The 23582-nt window shown below is 32.6% G+C and overlaps 1 protein-coding gene across 1 annotated transcript in view; it reads right to left on the reverse strand.

Annotated features, from left to right (window-relative positions):
- Window positions 1–23582, reverse strand: part of LOC114333578 (fasciclin-3) — a 111477-nt gene that overhangs the window by 82724 nt on the left and 5171 nt on the right. The window contains exons 3-5 of the mRNA XM_050643452.1: window positions 17017–17151; window positions 12621–12818; window positions 4311–4498 (exon numbers count right to left, since the gene is read on the reverse strand). Coding sequence (XP_050499409.1) covers window positions 4311–4498; window positions 12621–12818; window positions 17017–17151 — 521 coding nt within the window. The remainder of the gene's footprint in view (window positions 1–4310; window positions 4499–12620; window positions 12819–17016; window positions 17152–23582) is intronic.

The following is a 23582-nucleotide window of genomic DNA, read 5'->3' on the forward strand; positions in this document are numbered from 1 at the left end:
GCCTTGCTTGGTATCTGCAGATTTGGTCCCGGTAACCATTTTCACTTCTACATGGAGTCTTATCCGGTTTCTCTATGTTCCATGTAATGGAGAGAGGTTACATATGACCTTCATGGAAGAAGTTGGAGTAGTCTACATCGCTCCTCTTGTGATTAAGCATGCTTGTCGTTGAATCTTGTTCAGCTTCTTTCTGGTGGTCTTTTACTTTTACTTTCCCGTCCACCAGTATGGCAGTACTGGCTTTTCGACGTTAGAGGCAATTTTTGAATATTTTTTTTAGAGATCCAAAGTATCTTTGGCAGTAGTATTGTTTGGAAATAGAATGTAGTCAATAAAATAGTTCGAGGTTACTCAAAAGTAAAAAATTAATTTAGTGGAGAATGTATAATATTTAGTTGCAGTGGGTATAGCTAAACAATTAAACAAGTCTTCTTCTTCTTCAGTCTGTTTGCATCCACTCCTGGACAAAGGCCTCCCCATGAGCTCTCCACTCTTCTCTGTTTTGTGCAATTTGGTGCCAGTTTCTCCATACTTTGGCTTTAATGTCGTCTAGCCATCGTTTTTGTGGTCTTTCTTTACTACGACTGTGTTCGCGTGGTCTCCAGTGTACAATGTTTCTCCTCCACTTATTGTTGTTCTGCCGTGCCACGTGTCCCACCCAGTTCTACATCTTCCACCTTCGTCCTGCTTCGCACGTCCTCGTTTCGTATATGTTCTCTCAGAGATGCTCCCAACATAGCTCATTCTATTGTCTTCTGCGTTGTCCTTAATATTGTTATGACAGTTCCGTAGATTGACCCTACATCTCATTCATAGAAAAAGTCCCTTGACGTAAAAGAAGAAGCAGTCACGTACGAGAATGTTCTGGATGTCATGGAATAACCATAGAGGTATATATTAACATAGAGGGAGCCTACCTTCCGCGCTTCCTGACGACAAGATCTCAGGGACTGGTTTGCTGCATCTCCTTCTAACACATTGTATCGAGAATCTATAATGACATTCAGTGTGAAGATAGGCACGGAAGAGGAGGACAACTGTAGCAGCTTTACTATGCGTAAGAGTGAAACAGCACTAATCCAAATAAAAAAGATGGTGTCGTCACTTCGCTCTGAATGACACTCTCTCTATGCTAATATTTAACTCTATGGGAATAACCCAGAAATTTCTGGTGACGTCCAGAACGCCAGAAATCTATATAAACATATGTGTTTGACATTTTACAGTTCAGTTGTAATCAATGAACTGTCAACACGGATGGAATGGCCCCGTCCCATTCAAATAGTGAAGAGAGATTGCCACCAACATATATAGGAGAGAGGTCCTAGAGAGAGACAGAGAATGGGCAGGAAAATTTGACAGGCCGTGTAATTTGAGTTGCCTATATAAACTTAAATCGGGGAAATGGACCTCATATTTTTTTTAACTTGGTATATATTATTTACCTAGGGCTGATAGGCAGTATTTAAAAATTAAGTTAAGTTAATAAAGTTAAAAAAATATGAGGTACATTTCCTCGATTTAAGTTTATATAGGCAACTCAAATTACACGGCCTGTCAAATTTTCCTGCCCATTCTCTGTCTCTCTCTAGGACCTCTCTCTTGTATCGTGGCCGCATTAATTTTCTTCGTGCCTATTCCATCCGTATTGATAGTTCATTGGTTGTAATTCAGATTTAGTAGTCGACAGTTGTCAGTTTGTTAAAGTTTGTAATATTGTATTTGAGTTTGAATAAAGTTACTTTCAAGAAGTTGTTACATTGGTGATAGTGGTGGAATAAGAAGACATTATCTAAGTAATTTTTATATGGTCAATAGTGTCAATACAAGATCTACTAAATTTAAAAAAGAAATTTATACATCCGGACCCCCAGACTGGTTTTTAAAAATGGAAGAGTTGAAAGAGAAACGTAGGCAAGAAAAGCAAGAAAATGAAGAGAAACGTAGGCAAGAAGAGAAAGAAAATGAAGAAAAACGTAGGCAAAAAGAGAAAGAAAATGAAGAGAAGCGCAGGCAAGAAGAGAAATAAAATGAAGAGAAACGTAGGCAAGAAGAGAAAGAAAATGAAGAAAAACGTAGGCAAGAAGAGAAAGAAAATAAAGAGAAGCGCAGGCAAGAAGAGAAAAAGCTGAGACAAGGAGAGGAGGAAAGACGTAGACAAGTAGAAGTAGAAATAATAAATAGTTTGTTTCAAATTCAAGAAAGTTTTACATTAGAGGTAAGTCAAATTAATAGTAGAATAGACACATTACAAGAAAAATATAACTATTTAGATAATAAACTAGAACAGCAACAAAATGCTTTTACTTTTATTGTGTTGTTCTGGTAGATGTTCAGGGCGCATCTGTTTTGAGATGGACGTTGAGAGGTGACTCAAATTTTTTTGCAGAAATTGCTTGAAAATAACTCAAATAATAATCTTTGAGTTATCCTCCCACTCAAAATGGTCCGGAACATTGTTTAAACAATCAAAATGTCAAAATATGAAGGAAAAATTCGATTTTTTTATTGGTTTTTTGATTATAACTTTAAAACTATTCATTTCTGAGAAAAGTTGTACTGACATAAAAGTTGCGTAATTAAATTTCCTACAACATGGATTTGGTTAAAAATTTAAAAAATAGTCACCCTTGTTGCACAATAGCAATAATTGCGAAAAAAAAACATACAAAAACAAGTACATATTCGCATTTTAATTTTTTCAACCATTTATGCTACACTTAGGACCTTCATATTGTGCCTAGAAACACTTTATGATATAGTAAAACAACACTGTAAATTTCATTAAAATCGGTTTAATAGATTTTGCAAAATAAATTTTGCAATACAGCTTTCGCAAAAAAATTAATTTTTTTAAAATGTTGCAGGACTGAAAATAAAGCAGATAGCAAGTTGAATTTTCTTTTTGCTTATAGAAGTGTTACTGTACGTTTCATTTGCAATTTGCAAAATTAAAATCGATTAATTATCACGGCGTCAGGAAATTTTTTAAATAAACATTAATTTATGGTGCTACGCGCAGGACAGCGGTGTTCTATTCACACAGGTTGATGTCCATCAAAATTTCTTCGAATCTTTATCTAATATATTATTTTCTTACTCTATATTTTGTTGTATTTTAATATTTTAATTCCACAAAAATCAAACTAATTTTATTATTGTTTGTGAAATATTGTTTGCATATGTTTAAAAATAATAAACTTTTATTCTCTATGTTAAAATATATGAACAAAGAAAGATTTTGCTAAAAAAAGTGTTATTTCAAAGGATAGAGTATGTGTTTTTATTTTGCAATGAACAAATTTATTTATTTATATCGAAATGTAACAAAAATTAAAATGTACCAATCATTATCAAAGGTAATTGGAATGCCCAATCAGAGCAAACTATCCGCTGTCCTGCGCGTAGCACCAATAATTAATGTTTATTTAAAAATATTCCTGACGCCGTGGTGGTTATGCGATTTTAGTTTGCAAATTGCAAATGAAAGGTACAGTACACTTCTATAAGCAAAAAAAAATTCAACTTGATATCTGCTTTATTTTCAGTCCTGTAACATTTTGAAAAAATTAATTTTTTTTGCGAAAGCTGGATTGCAAAATTTATTTTGCAAAATCTATTGAAATGATCTTAATGAAATTTATAGTATTGTTTTACTGTATCATAAAGTTTTTCTGGATGAAATATGAAGGTCCTAACTGTAGCATAAATGGTTGAAAAACGTAAAATGCGAATACATGTTTTTGTATGGTTTTTTTCGCAATTATTGCTATTTTGCAACAAGGGTGACTATTTTTTAAATTTTTAACCAATTCTATATTGTAAAAAATTTAATTACGCAACTTTTATGTCAGTACAACTTTTCTCGTAAATGAATACTTTTAAAGTTATAATCAAAAAACGAAGAAAAAAATCGAATTTTTCCTTCATTTTTTGACCTTTTGATTATTTAAACAATGTTCCGGACCTTTTTGAGAGGGAGGATAACTTAAATATTATTATTTGAATTATTTTCAAGCAATTTCTGCAAAAAAATTTGACACCTCTCAACGTACAAATGTACTAATATTTTTACAGATGCGCCTGGTCTATTATGTCTTTATTATTATTATTATTATATTAATCAACATCCACCTGTAATGGTTTTTATTTAGTAATACTCTAACCGCTTAATTTAATTTCCTACGATCTAATTTTTTAATTTACGTTTTAATTTTCTACGATCTAAACACAAATGTATTTTTTATTATCAAATACAAAATAAAGATACGTCACTACGTATTCAGTATATAAATAACGCAAAAACTTACCAAATCTCTTATCGCCTCTGCCTCGATCCTTCCGGTATTATCGGTCGATCCTTCCTTGATGAGCTGTCCCCCCACAGACCATTCGATTCTAGGTTTGGGATTTGCTTCTATCGAGATATTAATTAGGCCTTCTTTTCCAATTTGATAACCGAATTTGTCGATGGGCTCTTCCATTGGAAGGGGTGGAACTGCAATCAATTAAACGTATAATAAAGAACTGTTAGTGTCATGACAAGTTTAGAAGAAAAAAATGCAAATTGAAAATTGAAAAAGTTATTATGTTTATTAGATTAAAAATTGTACAATAGGGAACTTGCACATTTTTTTATTACATAATAATTACTCTGGGCTAATTAGCAAAATGCAAGGAAAAGTTATTTACCAGCAATTTTACTGCTGGAATCGAATCTTATTATTGTATGTATTAATAATATAGGTATGCAAATTCCGCAGATAGTGTGCTACTTTTTTTATAAACAAAATGGCGCCCGAAAATCGCGTTTTTTTCAATTTTTGCTCTATAACTCCAAAGATTTTAACTTTACACCAAAAATACCCAAAAGAAAAATTCACAGCAATTAAATTCTGCATAGAGACGTGTTTTTCCCGATTCACTTTGACGAAAACTTTCCCCGGAAAATGCGGGTTTTTCCAACAAAATCTTTAATTTACAACTAAAATTTTAGATAAGTAATTGTTAATCAATAATTAAATAACTTGGTAATGTAAAAGTCCTTTTCGTGTAGATTATAATTCCAGAAGCCGATGGAAATTGAATGAACATTTTAGTAACAATTGAATTGTGAATTAAAAATTTACGGTCGCTATAATAACGACAATAATTATGATGCATAAGAATAGCTATGATTTTTTCATAAAAAGACACTAGACCTATCTAATGTACTTTACAGAATTAAAATTGGACTATTTAAGCGGCCTCGGGAATATTTTAAAACTATAAACAATTTTTTGGCTTATAAACAAATAGAATATCTCGGGAAATATTAAACTAAGTTAAATTGTAAAAACGGTATTCGAAAATCAGTGGCAGGACACTTCTTTTAAAAGAAAAAACGTTTAATTATGACGAGTGGTTCCTCAGATACAACCGGTCAAAGTTGACCGGAATTTACGGAAAATATATAAATAATAGGATCATAATTTTCAAACCATCACCTTTTTATTTTTGTTTTCTTTCTCCACACCAATTCTCATATCTTTAAAATACTCATAACATATATTTTTATAATAAAAACTATCGATAATACGTGTGAAAATTGCCAAAAATAGCAAAATTCCAATTAAAAATTAAGTTGGAGAAAATGTAACCCTCAAAGTTCAAAATTGGTATACGTTAAAAAAATGCATTTTCTCGGCTTCCCATGGAGCAATTTCCTTCATTCTTTTTTTCTTCCCTAATAACTCGAGTAGAGCCATCGAAATAACGTATTATTAAATGTCAAACTTGCTTTTGTTTTGTTATAATATATTAATTTATTTATAAGAACAGAAAACTACATATTTTTTTCCAGTTGTAGGCTTTTTTTTAGATAAACTTACTACAAGTGTACCTTTTAAAGTTAAACATAAATATTCTCATTTGAAAGCTGTATAATTATTTAAACAATTTTTATTTGAACAAATTAAAATTTTGTGTTATAATAAATAAATTTATTTATTATAACAAAACAAAAGCAAGTTTGACATTTAATAATGCATTATTTCGATGGCTCTACTCGAGTTACTTGGGAACAAAAAAAGAATGAAGGAAATTGCTCCATGGGAAGCCGAGAAAATGCATTTTTTTTAACGTATACCGATTTTGAACTTTGACGGATACATTTTCTCCAACCTAATTTTTGATTGGAATTTTGCTATTTTTGGCAATTTTCACACGTATTATCGATAGTTTTTATTATAAAAATATATGTTATGAATACTTTAAGGATATGAAAATTAGTGTGGAGAAAGAGGACAAAAATAAAAAGGTGATGGTTTGAAAATTATGATCCTATTGTTTATATCTTTGCCGTAAATTCCGGTGAACTTTTACCGGTTGTATCTCAGGAACTACTCATCATAATTAAACGTTTTTTCTTTTAAGAGAAGCCTCCTGCCGCTATTTTTCGAATACCGTTTTTACAATTTAATTTTGTTTAATATTTCCCGAGATATTCTATTTGTTTATAAGCCAAAAAATCTTTATTTTAAAATATTCCTGAGGCCGCTTAAATAGTGCAATTTCAATCCTGAAAAGTACATTAGATAGGTATAGTATATTTTTCTGAAAAAATCATAGTTATTCTTATGCATCATAATTATTGTCGTTATTATAGCCACCGTAAATTTTTAGTTAACAATTCAATTGTTGCTAACCGGTTCATTTAATTTCCATCGGCTTTTGAAATTATAATCTATACGAAAAGGGCTTTTACATTACCAAGTTATTTAATTATTTATTGACAACTACTTGTCTTAAAGTTTAGTTGAAAATTAAAGATTTTGTTGGAAAAACCCGCTTTTTCCGGGGAAAGTTTTCGTCGAAGTAAATCGGAAAAAACACCTCCTGCGGTGAATTTTTATTTAAGTGTTTTTGGTGAAAAGTTAAAATCTTTGGAGCTATAGAGCAAAAATTGAAAAAATCACGATTTTCGGGCGCCATTTTGTTAATAAAAAAAGTAGCACACTATCTGCGGACTTTGCATACCTATATTATTAATATACGTAATCATAAGCTTCGATTCCAGCAATAAAATTGCTGGTGAATAACTTTTCCCAAAAATGGCCTAGTCTCCGATAATCATCCCAGACTAAATGTTCAGTGTTCTTTAAAAATGAGATTTCCAAAATTTCACGCTTCAAAAACTCGTAATAACTTAGAAATACAAATTTAAAGTCTTCTGCGGTATAAAATAGTTCAAACGACCCGTGACTTCACATAGTTTTATTATATAGTTATGATTATGGTTATATTTAGGTATATTCTTCTCCTTCTTTAGTTTATTGGCCTCCACCTACTTGGGTATTTGGCCAGCTCATCGTCGCAGAATAAGGGGAAAATATTTATATTCTAATGACATTTATCGTATGTCATTGTAATAATATATACCAGTTTGTTGAGATTGGAGTTTGATACAGTTTTTGAAGGAAAGGAAAGAAGGTTTACTATGGAAAATAAAACCATTATGTAAAAGTACAAGTTTTCTATGAATAGTTCAAACGATCAAAAACACTCGTGACGTCACGTAACTGTATTTTCTACTGATGTTTATGTCTAATTTAAAATTATATACAATTTTGTTTACTTTGTTGGTGCCGAATGGTGCAGAACCGGATGACGTCACGACGCGTTTTGGGCTGGCTGGTATAATTTGAATTTTTATTCGTCGTTAGAGGCCAAACGAAAAAGAAAAAAAAACGTTTTTATCTTTGATACATGTTTTAAATTATGCTCTGTTGTGATTTATAACATTTTTTCGAATTTAAAATTTTATGCAAGTTCCCTATTGTTTTAAAAACCCCCTAGGCTAGTCTTTTGAACTGACATCAATGTTTTGAATTTTATTTGAAAGTCTGAATGCCTTTTTAGTAATGTGTAAAAATATTTTTCAGTCGAGGGTGTTTTTTTAGAGTTATATAACTTTAAAATGGAATAAACAAAGATTTTTTTAAATTGAGTTTGATATTTGAAAGATAAATTTTTGGCATGATAATTTAAATATACAGGCTGTTTGGTAGAGAATGGGCCATAGCTTAATCTTAGATTCCTGGGCGTAAATTAGGTCGATTTAACTAACTTACCTTAGTACGAAAGTTGGTAATAACTGAAATACAGTGTGTCAAAGTTAAACTTTTATTTTATTCTTGAATATTTCCTGACAGGCATGAGATAACAACACGAAATTTGGTAAGCGGGTATTTTTTGGGACGAGAAATCTAAATTCGCTCCAAAAATATGTATTACCCAGGGGGCGCCACATACGTCTGTCAGAGCTCATTTAATACGTTCAATTTTTTTATCTCCCACTCTACATACTTTTTGAATCAAAATTTTTATTCTCTTAAGATTTTTACTAAACAAAGATTTAGTACATTCATCTCGCTAAACTTCACCGTTTTCGAAATAAACGCATTTTAAATCTGCGATGCAACATAATTTTATGCATAATATTCATGAATAAATAAAATTAAAAGTTTAACTTTGACACCCTGTATTTCAGTTACTATCAACTTTCGTACTAAGGTAAGTTAGCTTAAATTGACCTATTTTAAGCTCATAACTCAAGGTTAAGCTATGGCCCATTCTTTACCAAACACCCTGTAATTTCCGGCATATGCACGCCACGGCTGGCTCTGACGTAGTCTGTCCAATTTTCAATGACTTTTTCAAACATATGTGGCCATAATATATCGTCAATAATGTGACGCATATTTTCCTCCAAGTGGCCAATCGCTTATCGACGTAGAGTAGCTACTTCGCACATTCTCACCGAAAATAGTCTAGCGGTGTTAAATCGCACAATCTTGGAGGCCAATTCACGGATCCGAAACGTGAAACTATGCAGTTATTGTACCAAACGTTTCCTTCAATAAATCAATTATTGTAGGACGAGCTGTGTGACAGGTTGGAAGCTAGGACAAATAATCCCCGGACAAATAATCCCGGAGAAAAAATCCCGGACATATAATCCCCACAAATTTTGTTGGACAAAATATCCCCACAAAAAATCCCGGACAAAATATCAAAAAGAAATATTTGCTACCGAATAGTTCTCTTCCCGTGAATGCAATTGACGCAAATTTTTTCAGCCTCAGTGCATGAGAGGTATAAATAGCAATCGCCATGAAACCGATTTTCGGCACGAAAATAATGAGTAGCAATTGAGGCGCTCAGAGCAACAGTGGCCTAACTCACAAATTGAGCATTTTCAGATTAATATATCAATAAAAGCAGCATTAAACATCTTCAACATTAAATCAACATTAAATCTTCGGATTAACAAGGGTCTACACAACCTACCTCTATATTTGGCTAAGTGGAGCTACCTAATTTGTAGCGCCATCCCATAAGCACAATGGAAATACGAATACAAAGATTGCATTTATCTCAAAACTTCGTTTTTGGGGTTAGGCTCTGAGGCTATTGCTCTGAGCGCCTCAATTAAGATTAAGCAGGAATTGTAATTTCAATTACCAAATTTCGAATTACAATTCCATGTCGAAAACTTCAAATTTTACATGATAACAGAGTAAGGCCGTGTGAAAAGGCTGTGGGAATCATGTTGTAATTATAGTCCAGAGAAACAAGATTTTTCTCGTGACACATCCCCCTCCAGGCCGAAACTAAATTTTTTGAGTAGTATGGACATCTATATTAATAACCTTTATGTTTCCTGCAGTCGATTTTGATGATATACATAGTTATAAACAAATGAAGATCAAAAACGGTAAATTTTCGCTTTTTTCGTCTATAACCAAAAAATTAAGCATTTTAAACAAATCTGAGAGTAAGACACTCATAAATCGTCTAAAAAAATTCAATATGGCGTTCGCTGAATATGTCTCTCCTTATTGGTTGCTTAGAAAATTGCAAAATAAATCATAAATTTTGAGTTTTTATAAATATTCATAACTTATGCAAAAATTAACTTAGAACCTTCTTATTACACGATTTGCTGAGACTTGTGGTTCTTAAATTATATTTTAAATTTCAAAGCAATTGGTCAAATAGTTTAAAAGTTATTTAATTTGTTTATCCCAAATTCATTTTTTTTTGCAACACTATAAGTCAGAAAATTATGAGGTTACAGTAAGACTTCTGACAGTTTATGGAAGAAGAAAATTTATACTATTGACGTAATTAAAAAAAATGACAAAAAGTAATTTTAAACAGTGTAAAATTATTTTGCAAAAACACGTCGAATTGTTGCTTACTTATAAACAATTAGAATAACTTTTTAACCGTTTCCCGTAGAAAAATTATTTTTTCAGATTTGGAAAGACTGAATTTTTATACACATTTAGAAAGAAAAACAATTGTCCTAGGACAATTAGGGACGAAGTTAGCCCCCCTTTTTTTAATTAACATATTTTTGCAAAATAATTTTGCAGTATTTAGAATTATTTTTTGTCACTTCTTTTTAATCAAATTAATAGTATAAATCTTCTTCTTTCATAAACTATCCAAAGTATTAGTGTAACTTCACCATTTTCTGACTTATAGCGTTGCAAAAAAAATAATTTGGGATAAACAAATTAAATAACTTTTAAACTATTTGACCAATTGCTTTGAAATTTAAAATATAATTTAAGCACCACAAGTCTCAGCAATTCGTTTTATAAGAACGTTCTAAGTCAGCGGTTCTCAATCTGTGGTACATGTACCACTGGTGGTACATTTCATTTTTTGAGGTGGTACACAAAACGCAAACAGCCAAAATCAGCACCACTGTTATAGTTAATTAAATCACCTAGTTAGATATGTATTTCAGTTAGGTGGTACCAAAAATAATAAAAAGTATTTGGTGGTACATGACAGAAAAAGATTGAGAACCGCTGTTCTAAGTTAATTTTTACATAAGTTATGAATAAGTATATTCAAATGGGAAATAAGCCACAATTTTACCTAAAAATGATTTTATTAACGTTTCGACGCCCAAGTCGGGTGTCGTTGTCAAAATACAAAATAATTATTTTGTATTTTGACAACGACACCCGACTTGGGCGTCGAAACGTTAATAAAATCATTTTTAGGTAAAATTGTGGCTTATTTCCCATTTGAATATACTTGATTATAAAAATGCCACAAGAAAATAGCTTCAGAACAACAATAAGTTATGAATATTTATAAAAACTCAAAATGTATGATTTATTTTGCAATTTTCTAAGCAACCAATAAGGATAGACATATTCAGCGAACGCCATATTGAAGTTTTTTATACTATATATGAGTTTCTCACTCTAAAGTTTGTTTAAAATACTTAACTTTTTGGTTATAGACGAAAAAAGCAAAAATTTGCGGTTTTTTTATCTTCATTTGTTTATAGCTATGTATATCATCAAAATCGGCTGCAGGAAACATATAGATTAATATTATAGATGTCCATACTACTCAAAAAATTTGGTTTCGGCCTGGAGGGGGTTGTGTCACCAACACGATATTTTTTCCTTATTTCTCTGAACTATTATTCGCTTAAATCTTTTGCTCACTCTGCTGCGAATAACTATGTTTAAAACATTGCGTAAAACACTGCTGGTCTTGATAATCTTGATTGTAATGCAAAAAACTTGTTCCTTTTTGTAAATTAAACGTCAAAAATATTTAGTCATCAATAGTCATCATCATCATCATCAATGTCGTTATAACTCTTCGAGAGTTTTTGCTGCGTTTACTATTGTCTTTCATAGTAAAGCAAATATTTCTTGGGGATTTTTTTAGGGGATATTTTGTCCAAAAAAATGTGTGGGAATTATTTGTCCGGGGATTTTTTTTCTGGCGATTTTTTGTCCGGGGATAATTTGGAGGGATTTTTTGTCCGGGATTATTTGGCAGGGGATTATTTGTCCGGACCCCACAGGTTGCACCGTTTTGTTGAAACCGCCATTCCTGCACATCACGGTTGTTTAACTAAGGAATGAAAAAGTCAGTAATCATTGCTATATAGCGGTCAAAATTGATTCTAACGTTCTGGCCAGCATTGTTTTTGAAGAAGTACAGACCAAAAATTCCACCAACCCATAAAGCACTACGAACAGTCAGTTTGTCTGGATGTAATGGTGTCTTAACATATACTTGAGGAGTATCTTAACTCCAAATACCGCAGTTTTAACCTCAGAAAATTATTAACTTGTTTTTTCAAAAATTTAGATTGTAAAATTCTTTTGCGAAAATTACTTGATGGATTCTGTAGTGCTTTTTAGTACTAATAGTACTAATTATTTTTTTAATTTACAATGAACTCTATCTCGTAGGAAATCTAACTGTGAAACTTTTTTGTTTTTACAACATTTTTCTAAAATGTATAGCTGCCTAGATAATTGCAACGAAAAAAGAAAAAATTTTTAAATTTTTTTCACAAATTGTTGAATAAAAATAATTTAGCCCATCTTTTGAAGTGTCCGCATAGTGATATTATTGTTTTTATTAATATTTCGAAACGATTGAATAAAAAAAATTAGGGTCATATACATATACAAAAAAATGGGGGTGTTTTATTACCAATCAATTGGTTTACAACTTATTCCATTTGTTTATCACTAAACATACACAAAATAGAGAAAAAGTTACTAAACGTATTAGTTTCTACTCACATTTAACGTCCAACTGTCTTTTAGTTTCAGCTGATCCTCCAGGATAAGCAGGATGGAAAGCTACACATTTAAGGTATCTTCCATTGTCGGACGGTTGTAAAACTCTTGAGAGATTTTGAACTTTAGATTGTAAGTTTTCCTTAGCCAGATCAATTACAGTTGGCATCTTTAGACCCATGTCGTCGATAAGTTCATTATCTGAAATAGATAACAAATTAATAACAACATTGGCATTAAATATATATAATGTACTCATGTTTATAAGCTACGGAAAAAATTGAAAAAATTATTTTCCTAAATGACGGAATAGAAATCCCAAAATTATCTTCCTTCAAAAATGGTCAGTGCACTCGTCCAGACTTAACCTGATCAAAAAGATCATTTTGATGAATATAAAGACCTGTTGTACCTGTAACGACGTGTTGGAATTTTTATCATTGTATGAATTAACCAACTCACTAAAATTTCTACCGCCAACACTGGTGGTGGGATACGCTCCAACGAAATGGTGCGACCAAATTTATCAACAAGTAAATATTCATTAATTTCAGAGTAACGTGGGGCGCCACTGTGCTGTTTTTTGAGTGTCACGCCACACGCCATGGAATCTCGTCTTTATGAAGACTACAGACTACCCTCCTATAATCTCAAAGCCTCGCTAGAGGTATAAAGGGAGACTATTATTACAGTATTAAATTATTCATTAATTTTTTAAACTACAATAATTTTCAAAATATACAGAAACTGCCAATAAACAATGAACTTAAAAAATTTCATGTAATAGACTAAGGGCCGGTTGTTCAAACGCTAATCAACAATGATCATTATCAAATAATTAATTACTGTCAATGTCAACTTTAAAAACATAATTAATTACAATTCTGAGACTATAATCAATTAATATAACAATAATTATTAACATAATTAATAATAAATCTCATAATTGTAATTAATTATGTTTTCAGCAACCCAAACAAAGTTGACATTGACAGTTTTGGTGACAGTAATTAAATATTTGATAATGATCATTGTTGATTAGCGTTCGAACAACCAGCCCTAAGAGCCGCTATAGGTGAAATTTCTTAATCATTTTAGGCACGATGGGACCCTATAACTTAAATAGTAGAACCTAAAAGAAAACGTTTGAACACTGTGCCGTCACTTTTCAGTGCCACATGCGTCGACAGTGGCGCATCAAACTTTCCACTTATGGACGGGATAAATAAATTAAAAGTTAACAGAACTTACTAACAGAATTCAATTTTTTTTATTTTTTTTAAGTTCTATGTGATTAACACAGGATTCATCGTGAGTTTAACCCACCACCCCTTCCCCCTGTCCCCACCATCAAAAACTTCATTTTTCGTTTTTATTTTTTTTTTTGGTGGGATACAATCAATTTTAAAATTTCAAAAAATTCACACGCATAGTTGAGGCTTTTATAAAACATTTTTATTTTTTATAGACCCATAGGTAGAGTGTACATAACCTCAAAAAATTAAAAGAAATTTTTTTTTTTCAAAAAAGCGTTTAACTTTTTTTGAGGAATAGCTGCAGGTCTAATTTTTTCTTAATCTTGTGTGTTTTATGAAACACTATATTTTTAATTTTTTTCAGATTTTTCCTTAAGTATGCCCACCTTCAAAAATCCGAAAAACTGTTTTTTGGGGGGTTTTGGGGGATTTTCCCTATTTTATAGACTTCATAATATATCAAATCAATTTTGTTTTTAAGGTTATATGTAACTTAAAGTAACTGAGTTCTTTAGAATATTTAAAAATCAGAAAAACACGTTCAAACCCCCCAAAACCCCCTTAAAAAACAGTTTTTTGGATTTTTGAAGGTGACCAACGTTACAGAAAAATCTGAAAAAAATTAGGAATATAGTGTTTGATAAAATACACAAGACTAAGAAAAAAATTAGATCTGCAGCTATCCCAAAAAAAAAGTTATATACTTTTTTTCAAAAAAAAAATTAAAATTTTTTTGAGGTTATGTACACTCAACCTACATGTCTATAAAAAATAGACGTGTTTTATAAAAGCCTTAAATATGCGTGTAAATTTTTTGAAATTTTAAAATTGATTTCATCCCACCAAAAAAAAAATAAAATCGAAAAATAAAGTTTTTGATAGTGGGGGCAGGGAGAAGGGGGTGGTGGGTTAAAATTACGATGAATCTTATGTCTTAATCACATAAAACTTAAAAAAATGAAAAAAATTAAATTCTGGTAATTAGGGAGGGTATTTTTTAATTTATGTATCCCGTCCATAAGTGGAAAGTTTGATGCGCCACTGTAGACGCATGTGCCACTGAAAAGTGACGGCACAGTGCTCAAACGTTTTCTTTTAGATTCTACTATTTAAGTTATAGGGTCCCGTCGTGCCTAAAATGATTAAGAATTTTCACCTATAGCGGCTCTTAGTCTATAACTGTAAACTCGTAATAAACTTCCTAATTCTCTAAATAAAATGATAAATGCGGGAAATAAAAATAGGAAAATAAAATCTTGTGATGACGATGGTAGTTAATTATACCTTGTTAGAATATTGTTCTACATACATATACATAACTGTATTCTATATGTAGATATAAAATATTTTAAAGAAACATAAAATTTTCCCAGTTAGAAAGTGGAAAAATGTTTTATTGCATGTAAAAGTATAATGTTATGACACAAAACTTCATAATATATTCATGCAGAAATAAATGTTTTATTTATGCATGAGTAAAAATATTGCAATAAGTGGCAAACGTATATTATTCTTTATACAATGTCATTCACAGGGTTATTTGAAAAATAGTGAATATTTTATATGCAGACCTTTTTAGACATCAAGCAGTTTAGAGCAATGTAATGCTTAATGCCATTAAGTAATACATAGATATTAGAGCTTCACGATATTCGATTAAAATATCGATATTGTATTGATATCTTATCTAAAATCAATACGATACCGATACAATACATACCTTAGCAATATTAATGTCGATACGATACTCATTATCTGAAATTAATACAATACTCTTGTATTGTCAATACGCTTGCCTCGATATTATTGAGAATATCGATATCGGGAAAAAATAAATAAAATGCCACGTGAATGCTGCATAAGGCCTATTATACAGTTAATTAAGACGCACAAGCGCGTATGCTCTCCATTAGTGCGAGAGATAAGGACGATGAACCCAATAAGTCAATCAATTTCGATACTTTATTTTTAAAATCATCAGATAATATCGATGTTTTTGAAAATGAAATTGAAAACTACTTGCAATCTTCAAGACCTGCACCAGAGACAAATATTTTATTATGGTGGAAATCATATAGTAGTGTTTTCCCTGTTTTGTCTCGGTTGGCTAGGGATATTTTGTTTGTCCAAGCGACGACCGTACCAGCCGAGCGGCTTTTTTCTGAAGCAGCGCTGGTACTAACGAATAAAAGATGCTATTTAAAAGATAAAAGTATCAAATAACTCATTTGTGTGAACAGATGGATGAAGAGTTCTTTAAAGGATAATATTTGTAAGGTCACAATGTAATTTATCCTATTTGTTGTATATTTTAAGATATTGTTTTACTAAAGATGAAGAGAATGAACGAATAGAAATGAATAAAGAATCGTTTTTTATTAATTTAATCCTTTTTATGTCGATATTTTATCGAGTATTGTATCGATATCGTATCGAAATTAATATCAATACGATATTGTTATACGAAAGTATAGCCGATATCGATACACGATACGATACCTTATTGGAATGACCAATACAATACTCAATACTTAAAAAGTATCGATATTGTATCGTATCGTGAAGCTCTAGTAGATATATTAATTTATTAGATAAGAAAGAAAGTATTAAGTAAATTAAAAAATAGATAATCACCAGAAGAAGACAGAATATCGCATGAACTCCTAAAGCACGGAGGACCAAAAACTGACCTTGACTGGATCTGACCAAACAACTATTAAAACTAATCCCAAAAATAGTAGAAGAAAACAGAATACCACAAGAATGGACATCAAGCATCCTAATACATCTCTTCAAAAAAGTACACCAATCGGACCGGAAGAATTACAGAGGAATTAATTTATTAAACACAACATTAAAACTAACAAGCAAACTGATAAGCAACAAACTGAATGAAATTATAACATTGGCAGAAGAACAACAGGGTTTTAGGTAGGGAAGATCACGCACCGACACGCTATATTTATAATGAGGCAGGCTCAAGAGAAATCATTAGAATACAACAAATCGACATATTAATGTTTCGTGGACCTTAAAAAGGCATTTAAAATGTGCAAAGTGTCAAATTAAAGAACGTTATCCATTTATTGTACGCAAGAGAGGACCTTAGCATAGATTTAATATGTATATTTTAAACAACTTACCTAAAAACCAGCTAATATTAGCAACTGGTCGTCCATCTCTAACTATACAGGACGCTTCTAAATGGTCATTTATTTTATACACCCTCAATGAGTCTGTCCCTCTGCTTAAGTCCAATTCAGGTTGTTTGGGAGCCTCTGAAAAACAGAATAACATGTTAGCAATAAATCAGCACATATTTAGAGCGCGTTTAGTGATGCTAAAACAGTTCCTCTTTTTAGACTGTACACGCTAGACAGTCTCTATGATATACATCACTTCTCTATCGTTATCATCGATAATGAAGTTAACCTATCTCGTACTAAGAGCAAATGGAATATCCCTAATGAAAGTTAATTGGGAATTATTCAGTGTAGCTGTTAAGGATCAACTTAACAACATGGTTTTTTAAAACAAAGCTGATACGGATATTGAGCAATTTAATAAATGTATACTACATGCAGTAAAAGAATACATTGGAAAGTACACCTCCAATCCTTCTAAAATAAATGATCAAACAATAGAAATAAGGGTCAGGATAAAGAAAATAGCTTAGACTGGTACTGAGAGTAAGAGCTCTGAGATGCTACTTCTTCTTCATGTACCATGTCCTTTTCGAACGTTGGTTACCATCATAGCTATCCTAATTTTATTCACTGCCCCCCTAAAAGCATGCTTGTATCAACACCATACCAATCTCGCAAGTTCTTCAAACATGAGGTTCTTCTTCGTCCTGGACCGCGTTTGCCTGCTATTTTTCCTTGCATAATATTTTGTAGCAACCTATATTTGGGGGTCTAGGACATTTCGGCGTCGCCGTTTCGGCGTGGCCGTTTGGGCGTAGAGCCGTTTCGGCGTAGGCCGTTTCGGCGTCGGCCATTTCGGCGTCAGAGATTTTATTTTAGTTGACTAAATACCTACATTGGAGTCTATTAGTAAGACATTATTTTGAAAAAAATCTTTTAATATAGTTATTTAAGTAGATACATTGGAGTCCATTGATCACAAAATTTTAATATTAATGGTAGATTTGTATATGTCAATTTTATACTTATGTGTGTGTGCTTGTTATTTAGCTCATAGTTAATGTAATATCTGTAATTGGCTTCTAGCTGTAGATATTATATATAAATAAATGAATAAACAAGATTTTGGAAAAATGAATATTTTATTTTAGTTATTATTTACATGTTATAATTAGATATGTGCTAGTCCAATTAAAAATTCTGAAACATTTATACTTACATACAAGACATTTATATTTAACCTACAAAACTTATTCACGAAATATTAATTAAAATAAAGTACCTACTTACATATTATAATTATGTGCTAGTCCTCTTAAAAATTCTAAAACATCCCCGTTTGCATCAAAATTTCCCACAAGCCGTGAAATGCGATCATCTGCGTCTCTGTATTTTCTTAATTTCAATGGTGGGAGATTACCTGCCACAAGTTGCTCGAAATAGACATCTCGACCTTTCTGCACCTGACGCAGGCCATCTATAAATTTCCATATGGTTGGATGATCTGCTCCCAATTCCATCTTGAGTCTTCTATGGGCGGCCTCAGCGTGATTATTTGTCCGGTCTTCTCCATCCAGAGTTCTCTGGTAGAGGGTCCACATCCTTTGGGGAAATAAACTTGGTCTTCTGCCATTTCCTCTTCTGTTCATACGTCCAATATAGTAGTCTTCAAACCAGTCTACAAGTGGTTGGTGTTCAGCAGGTAGAGCTTCCGCTAGAACGGCAAAGGCATCATCTAAATGTTCGATAGGAACAAATGCTAATGCTGTCAACATTCTGCAATTTAAAGCGAATTGTGGATCAGCATTATACTCTCTCGTATATCCCATAGCAGCCACTTGTTTCTTCATATTTTGTGCCAAATGGAAAAAACATCCATTGATGTCGACGCCTGGAAAACAATCTTCCATTGCCTTAAATGCCGCCTGTTCGAAATCGCAATGGATTGCTCTGGGTTGCAAATTTGGTACAATTTGTCTGATCAATTCAAACATACGGGTATATGTGGATCTTGTTTTATTCGGCAGCATGGCATAAAATATTGGATGGACTCCATTATATTTTGTGGCCATAACTGTGTATACTTGTAAAAATAGAGATGGTGCTATAGCAAATGTACCGTCACCATACCACACATCTGAGGTCTGTAGATGTTGCAGCCACGATTCTCTCCCGAAAATCAAAATTCTTTGCAATCCTTCTCCATCATCTGCTAATAAAAAATTTTCTTCTACACCATCTTGTAACGTGTAAACACGATAAGACTCGGGAATTACTAACTCTTCAACAGTTGTCGGATTTGATGGGGCTGCATGAACTTCGTTACGTTTTCGTCTGATGAATTTTCTCATCGCGCCAGTGTTTGGGAGCCGACCATGACAAGCTTGACTTGTATTTCTCAGGCACTCATTGATTACCACTATTGTCCCTTCGTTTGTTTCTGTAGCACGCTTTTTCATTTTTGTAACAACTTGTGCTACTTCCACGTCCATCGCCGAGGAGTCGTGAGTGTGAACATTTACTTTCTTGATGACTTCACCATCTCTTGTATGTATTCTTGCTTTGCACGTTTGTTTCCTCTCACACCTCCAAAATTTTAGGGATTCATCGCTTTTACTAACAGCGTCAAAAACATACATGAAACCATCAGTGGTAAATTTCTCTCTTCCTCTGGTCGATAAAATTTTTCGTTCCATAGCTTAAAAATTCTTCGTCTGTATATCGTATAAATACTACTATGAAATATTATAAGACACTACATAAACTCTTAAACTGATCTCTGTTCGAGGTATTTCCTAATAATAGTACATTATATACCGCGGGACTGAAGTAGTACATTTAATCCTGAAGGTAAAGTTTATGGCCCGACCGCAGGGAGGGCCATAATTTACCTGAAGTTTTACCTAAGTTTTCGAGGAAATGTTAATAACATTATTATGTGATTTATAGAATTTTGTATTTAAATTTTCGAAGAAACTGCAATAAATATAGGGATAACTATTATTATACTAACTAATGGTAAATATTTTAAAAGCAGATTCCTTTCAAGAAAATATTGTATAATTTAATTTTTTTTAAAAATATACATTCTGCAAATATTTTTGCTTAAAAAAGATATTTTAACAATATTAAAATTCTCCGTCTATATACCATATAATGTATGTCTAATTAAAGTTGAAAAATGTCAGTTATCATCTAATTAGCTCTGGGACAATTAAGAGAACAGCAATTATTATTAATATGCATTAATAAAAAATCCAATATAGGTATTTGCAGAATAAAATATAACAAAATGTTTATAAAAGAAATATATTTAGTTTATTTTTCTACTTGACCATTAATGTTAAAATTGTGTGACCAATGAACTCCAATGTATTTAAATAACTATATTAAAAGATTTTTTTCCAAAAAATTGCCTGACCAATAAACCTCAATGTAGGTATTTAGTCAACTAAAATAAAATTTCTGACGCCGAAATGGCCGACGCCGAAACGGCCTACGCCGAAACGGCCTACGCCGAAACGGCTCTACGCCCAAACGGCCACGCCGAAATGGCCACGCCGAAACGGCGACGCCGAAACGTCCCATTCCGTATATTTGGTACCTCTCATTACATGTCCGAAGTACTCCAGCTTTCTCTGCTTAATGCTTTTTATGATCTCAGTGGTCTTGCTGAGACGTTCTAGTATTGTGGAGTTTCGAATCTTCTCCACCCAGGAAACTTTTAAAATTCTTCTATAGCACCACATTTCGAAAGCCTAAAGGCGATTTAGATCGATTTTATTCATAGTCCAGGACTCGACATCATAAAGTAAGACCGAGAACACGTAGCAGCGAAGTAGGCGGATCCTCAATGCCAATTTTAGGTCTCTGTTACATAACACCTTGGACATCCTTCTAAAAGCGGCTCTAGCCTGCTCTATCCTAGATCTAATTTCGCCGTGGCTTTCTGCGTAACAATTTAGTTGCTGTCCAAGGTAAACGATTTTATCAACTTGCTCAAGTTTGGTATTATTTACATGTATAGACGGTTTTCTATGCTGCTGTTTACTTATTACGAGTATTTTGGTTTTCCGTATGTTCAGATCCAGACCTGCCTCCCTACAACTCTCAACGACACTATCAAGTAGTGTTTGCAGATCTTCTTGACTAGAAGGTAGGAGTACTGTATCGTCCGCGTATCGCAAATTATTGATGACTTCACCGTTCACAAGTATTCCTTCTTGTTTTTCAGAAAGAGCTTTTCTGAAAATTCTTTCGGAGTAAACATTGAAAAGCAGTGGTGACAAGAGGCATCCCTGCCGTACTCCTCTTTTAATTTTAAGAGCCTGTGATTCCACATTATCTACTAAAACTGATGTTGTTTGATTCCAATATAAATTTGCAATTATTCGAACATCTCTGCCGTCCAAGCCTATGTCTTTTAGAGCTTCGATAAATATAGAGTGCTTAACACAATCAAATGCCTTTTGGAAGTCAATAAAACAACAGTATATGTCTATAGATATATCTCGACATCTTTGAGCAAGTACGTTCATTACAAACAATGCCTCTCTCGTTCCAAACCCGTTACGGAAACCAAACTGTGTGTCATCCAGGTATTCCTCGCATTTATTGTAGATACGACCATGTATTACCTTCAGAAAAATTTTCAATAAATGGTTTAACAAACTGATGGTTCTATAATCAGCACAGGGTTTTGCTGTTGTCTTCTTAGGTAGAGCTATAAACAGTGAATTAGACCAGCCATTAGGAAGTTGTCCGCTGGTATAAACGGTATTGAAAAACGAAGTTATAGCCTCTAAAACATTGCTATATTATTTATAAACTTGTATATTTCAGTTGGAATTTCATCAGGACCAGTCGCTCTGCCATCTTTTGATGACTGTATGGCTTTTATTACCTCAGAGCGTGTTATTAGGAGCCCGTCGCAGTTAGTAATATCGGGTGGTGAACTACTCCTATCGTCTTCGAATAGGTTCGTAACGTAATTTTTCCATTCTTTAAGTTTGTCCTCTACTTCAAATATTACTTTACCATGTTCATCTTGTAGCAATGCAGTTTGTTTCTTATTGAAGATACCAGCCGCTTCTTTCACTTTTTTATACATGTTAAACGTGTCATATTTGTTTTCAAGTTCTTCAATGTCTTGACACTGTTTGGCTAGATGTTGACTCTTTGCTTCTCGTATTTTACGTCGAATTTCTTTTTGTATGCTGTTATAAAGTGTTTCGTTGTTTTTCGCTAATCGCCGTTGTTTCATCAAATCCAATATGTCTTCTGTCACCCAAGCCTGCTTTTTTAGCTTTGACCTACCTTGTAAATTTCTCACACAGATTTCTTACTGTTGTTACGATTTTATTTAAGCCCTCATCGACATTCTCACCGATATTTTCCCAAATTAAATTTTCGTTCAGTTGTCTTTGTACTGATTCCTTAACTTTCTCGTCTTGTAATTGGGCTGTATCGATATTTTTGCGAGACTTCTTTTTGATCACCTTTTTTAATTTTAATTGGGTTACAGCTACTATGGGATTGTGATCAGACCCAATGTCAGCACTTGGATAAGTTTTAACTGATTTGATGCAGTTTCTAAATCGATTTTTTTATTAGAATGAAGTCGATTTGGTTTCTAATAATTTTGTCCTCTTATTATGCATTTGACTTCCACGTGTAGAGTCTTCTCGGTGGTAGTTTAAAGTGAGTATTCGATATAATGAAATCGTGTTCTTGACAGAACTGAGCAAGTCTCCACGTTCGTTTCTGTTTCCGAAGCCATAATCCCCCACAATGTTCAAACAGCGTCCTTTGCCGACTTTAGCGTTAAAATCTCCGAGGACTATGGTATTTTCTGCAGCTTTGACAAGATCTAGAGCATCAGTAAGATCTTTGTAAAATGCTTCTAATTGGTCTTCATCACTGGATGATGTTGGGGCATAGACCTGAATTACATTGGTAATGAACGGCTTTGAACTAAATTTTACTAGCATTACTCTGTCAGATATGGGGATATAAGTTAAGAGATATAAGTTAAGGGATATAAGTTATGAGATGCTACGTGTTTTCGATATGGACTTGAACGCTGAACATTGTTACAGAAGGATGCTTAGAATAGCATGGACACAGAAGAAAACGAACACTGAAGTATTGTGAGAAATGGGTAAAGAATACGAAATAATAAAGAAAAGAATGTGTGTGTACTTTGTACGCACGTAAGAAGTTATACTTCTATTATATAATTTTAACGAAGTAATTGTATTCTATTTAAATATTAAACTAACTTTCTTATCTACCACTTTCAAAAAATTTTTATTAAAACAACTAAAAAAAAAAATGAATCGTAGAGGATTGGAACCCGGGACGTTTCGAACTGTGACCGAACACTCAACAACTAGACCACCGAGGTCATGTAATTGGCACGTACGTTTCGGATATAATTATGAGTGCAGCTGATCTCACTACTACCAACTTTGTTAAATTTCGAAACAGTAATTTCACTTTTATTTAATAATGGTACGGTAAACAATCCTCATTTTTTAATATGTTATTCCTTACAAAAATAC

Source organism: Diabrotica virgifera, chromosome 2 (assembly GCF_917563875.1).
Source record: "Diabrotica virgifera virgifera chromosome 2, PGI_DIABVI_V3a".
Classification (NCBI taxonomy): domain Eukaryota; kingdom Metazoa; phylum Arthropoda; class Insecta; order Coleoptera; family Chrysomelidae; genus Diabrotica; species Diabrotica virgifera.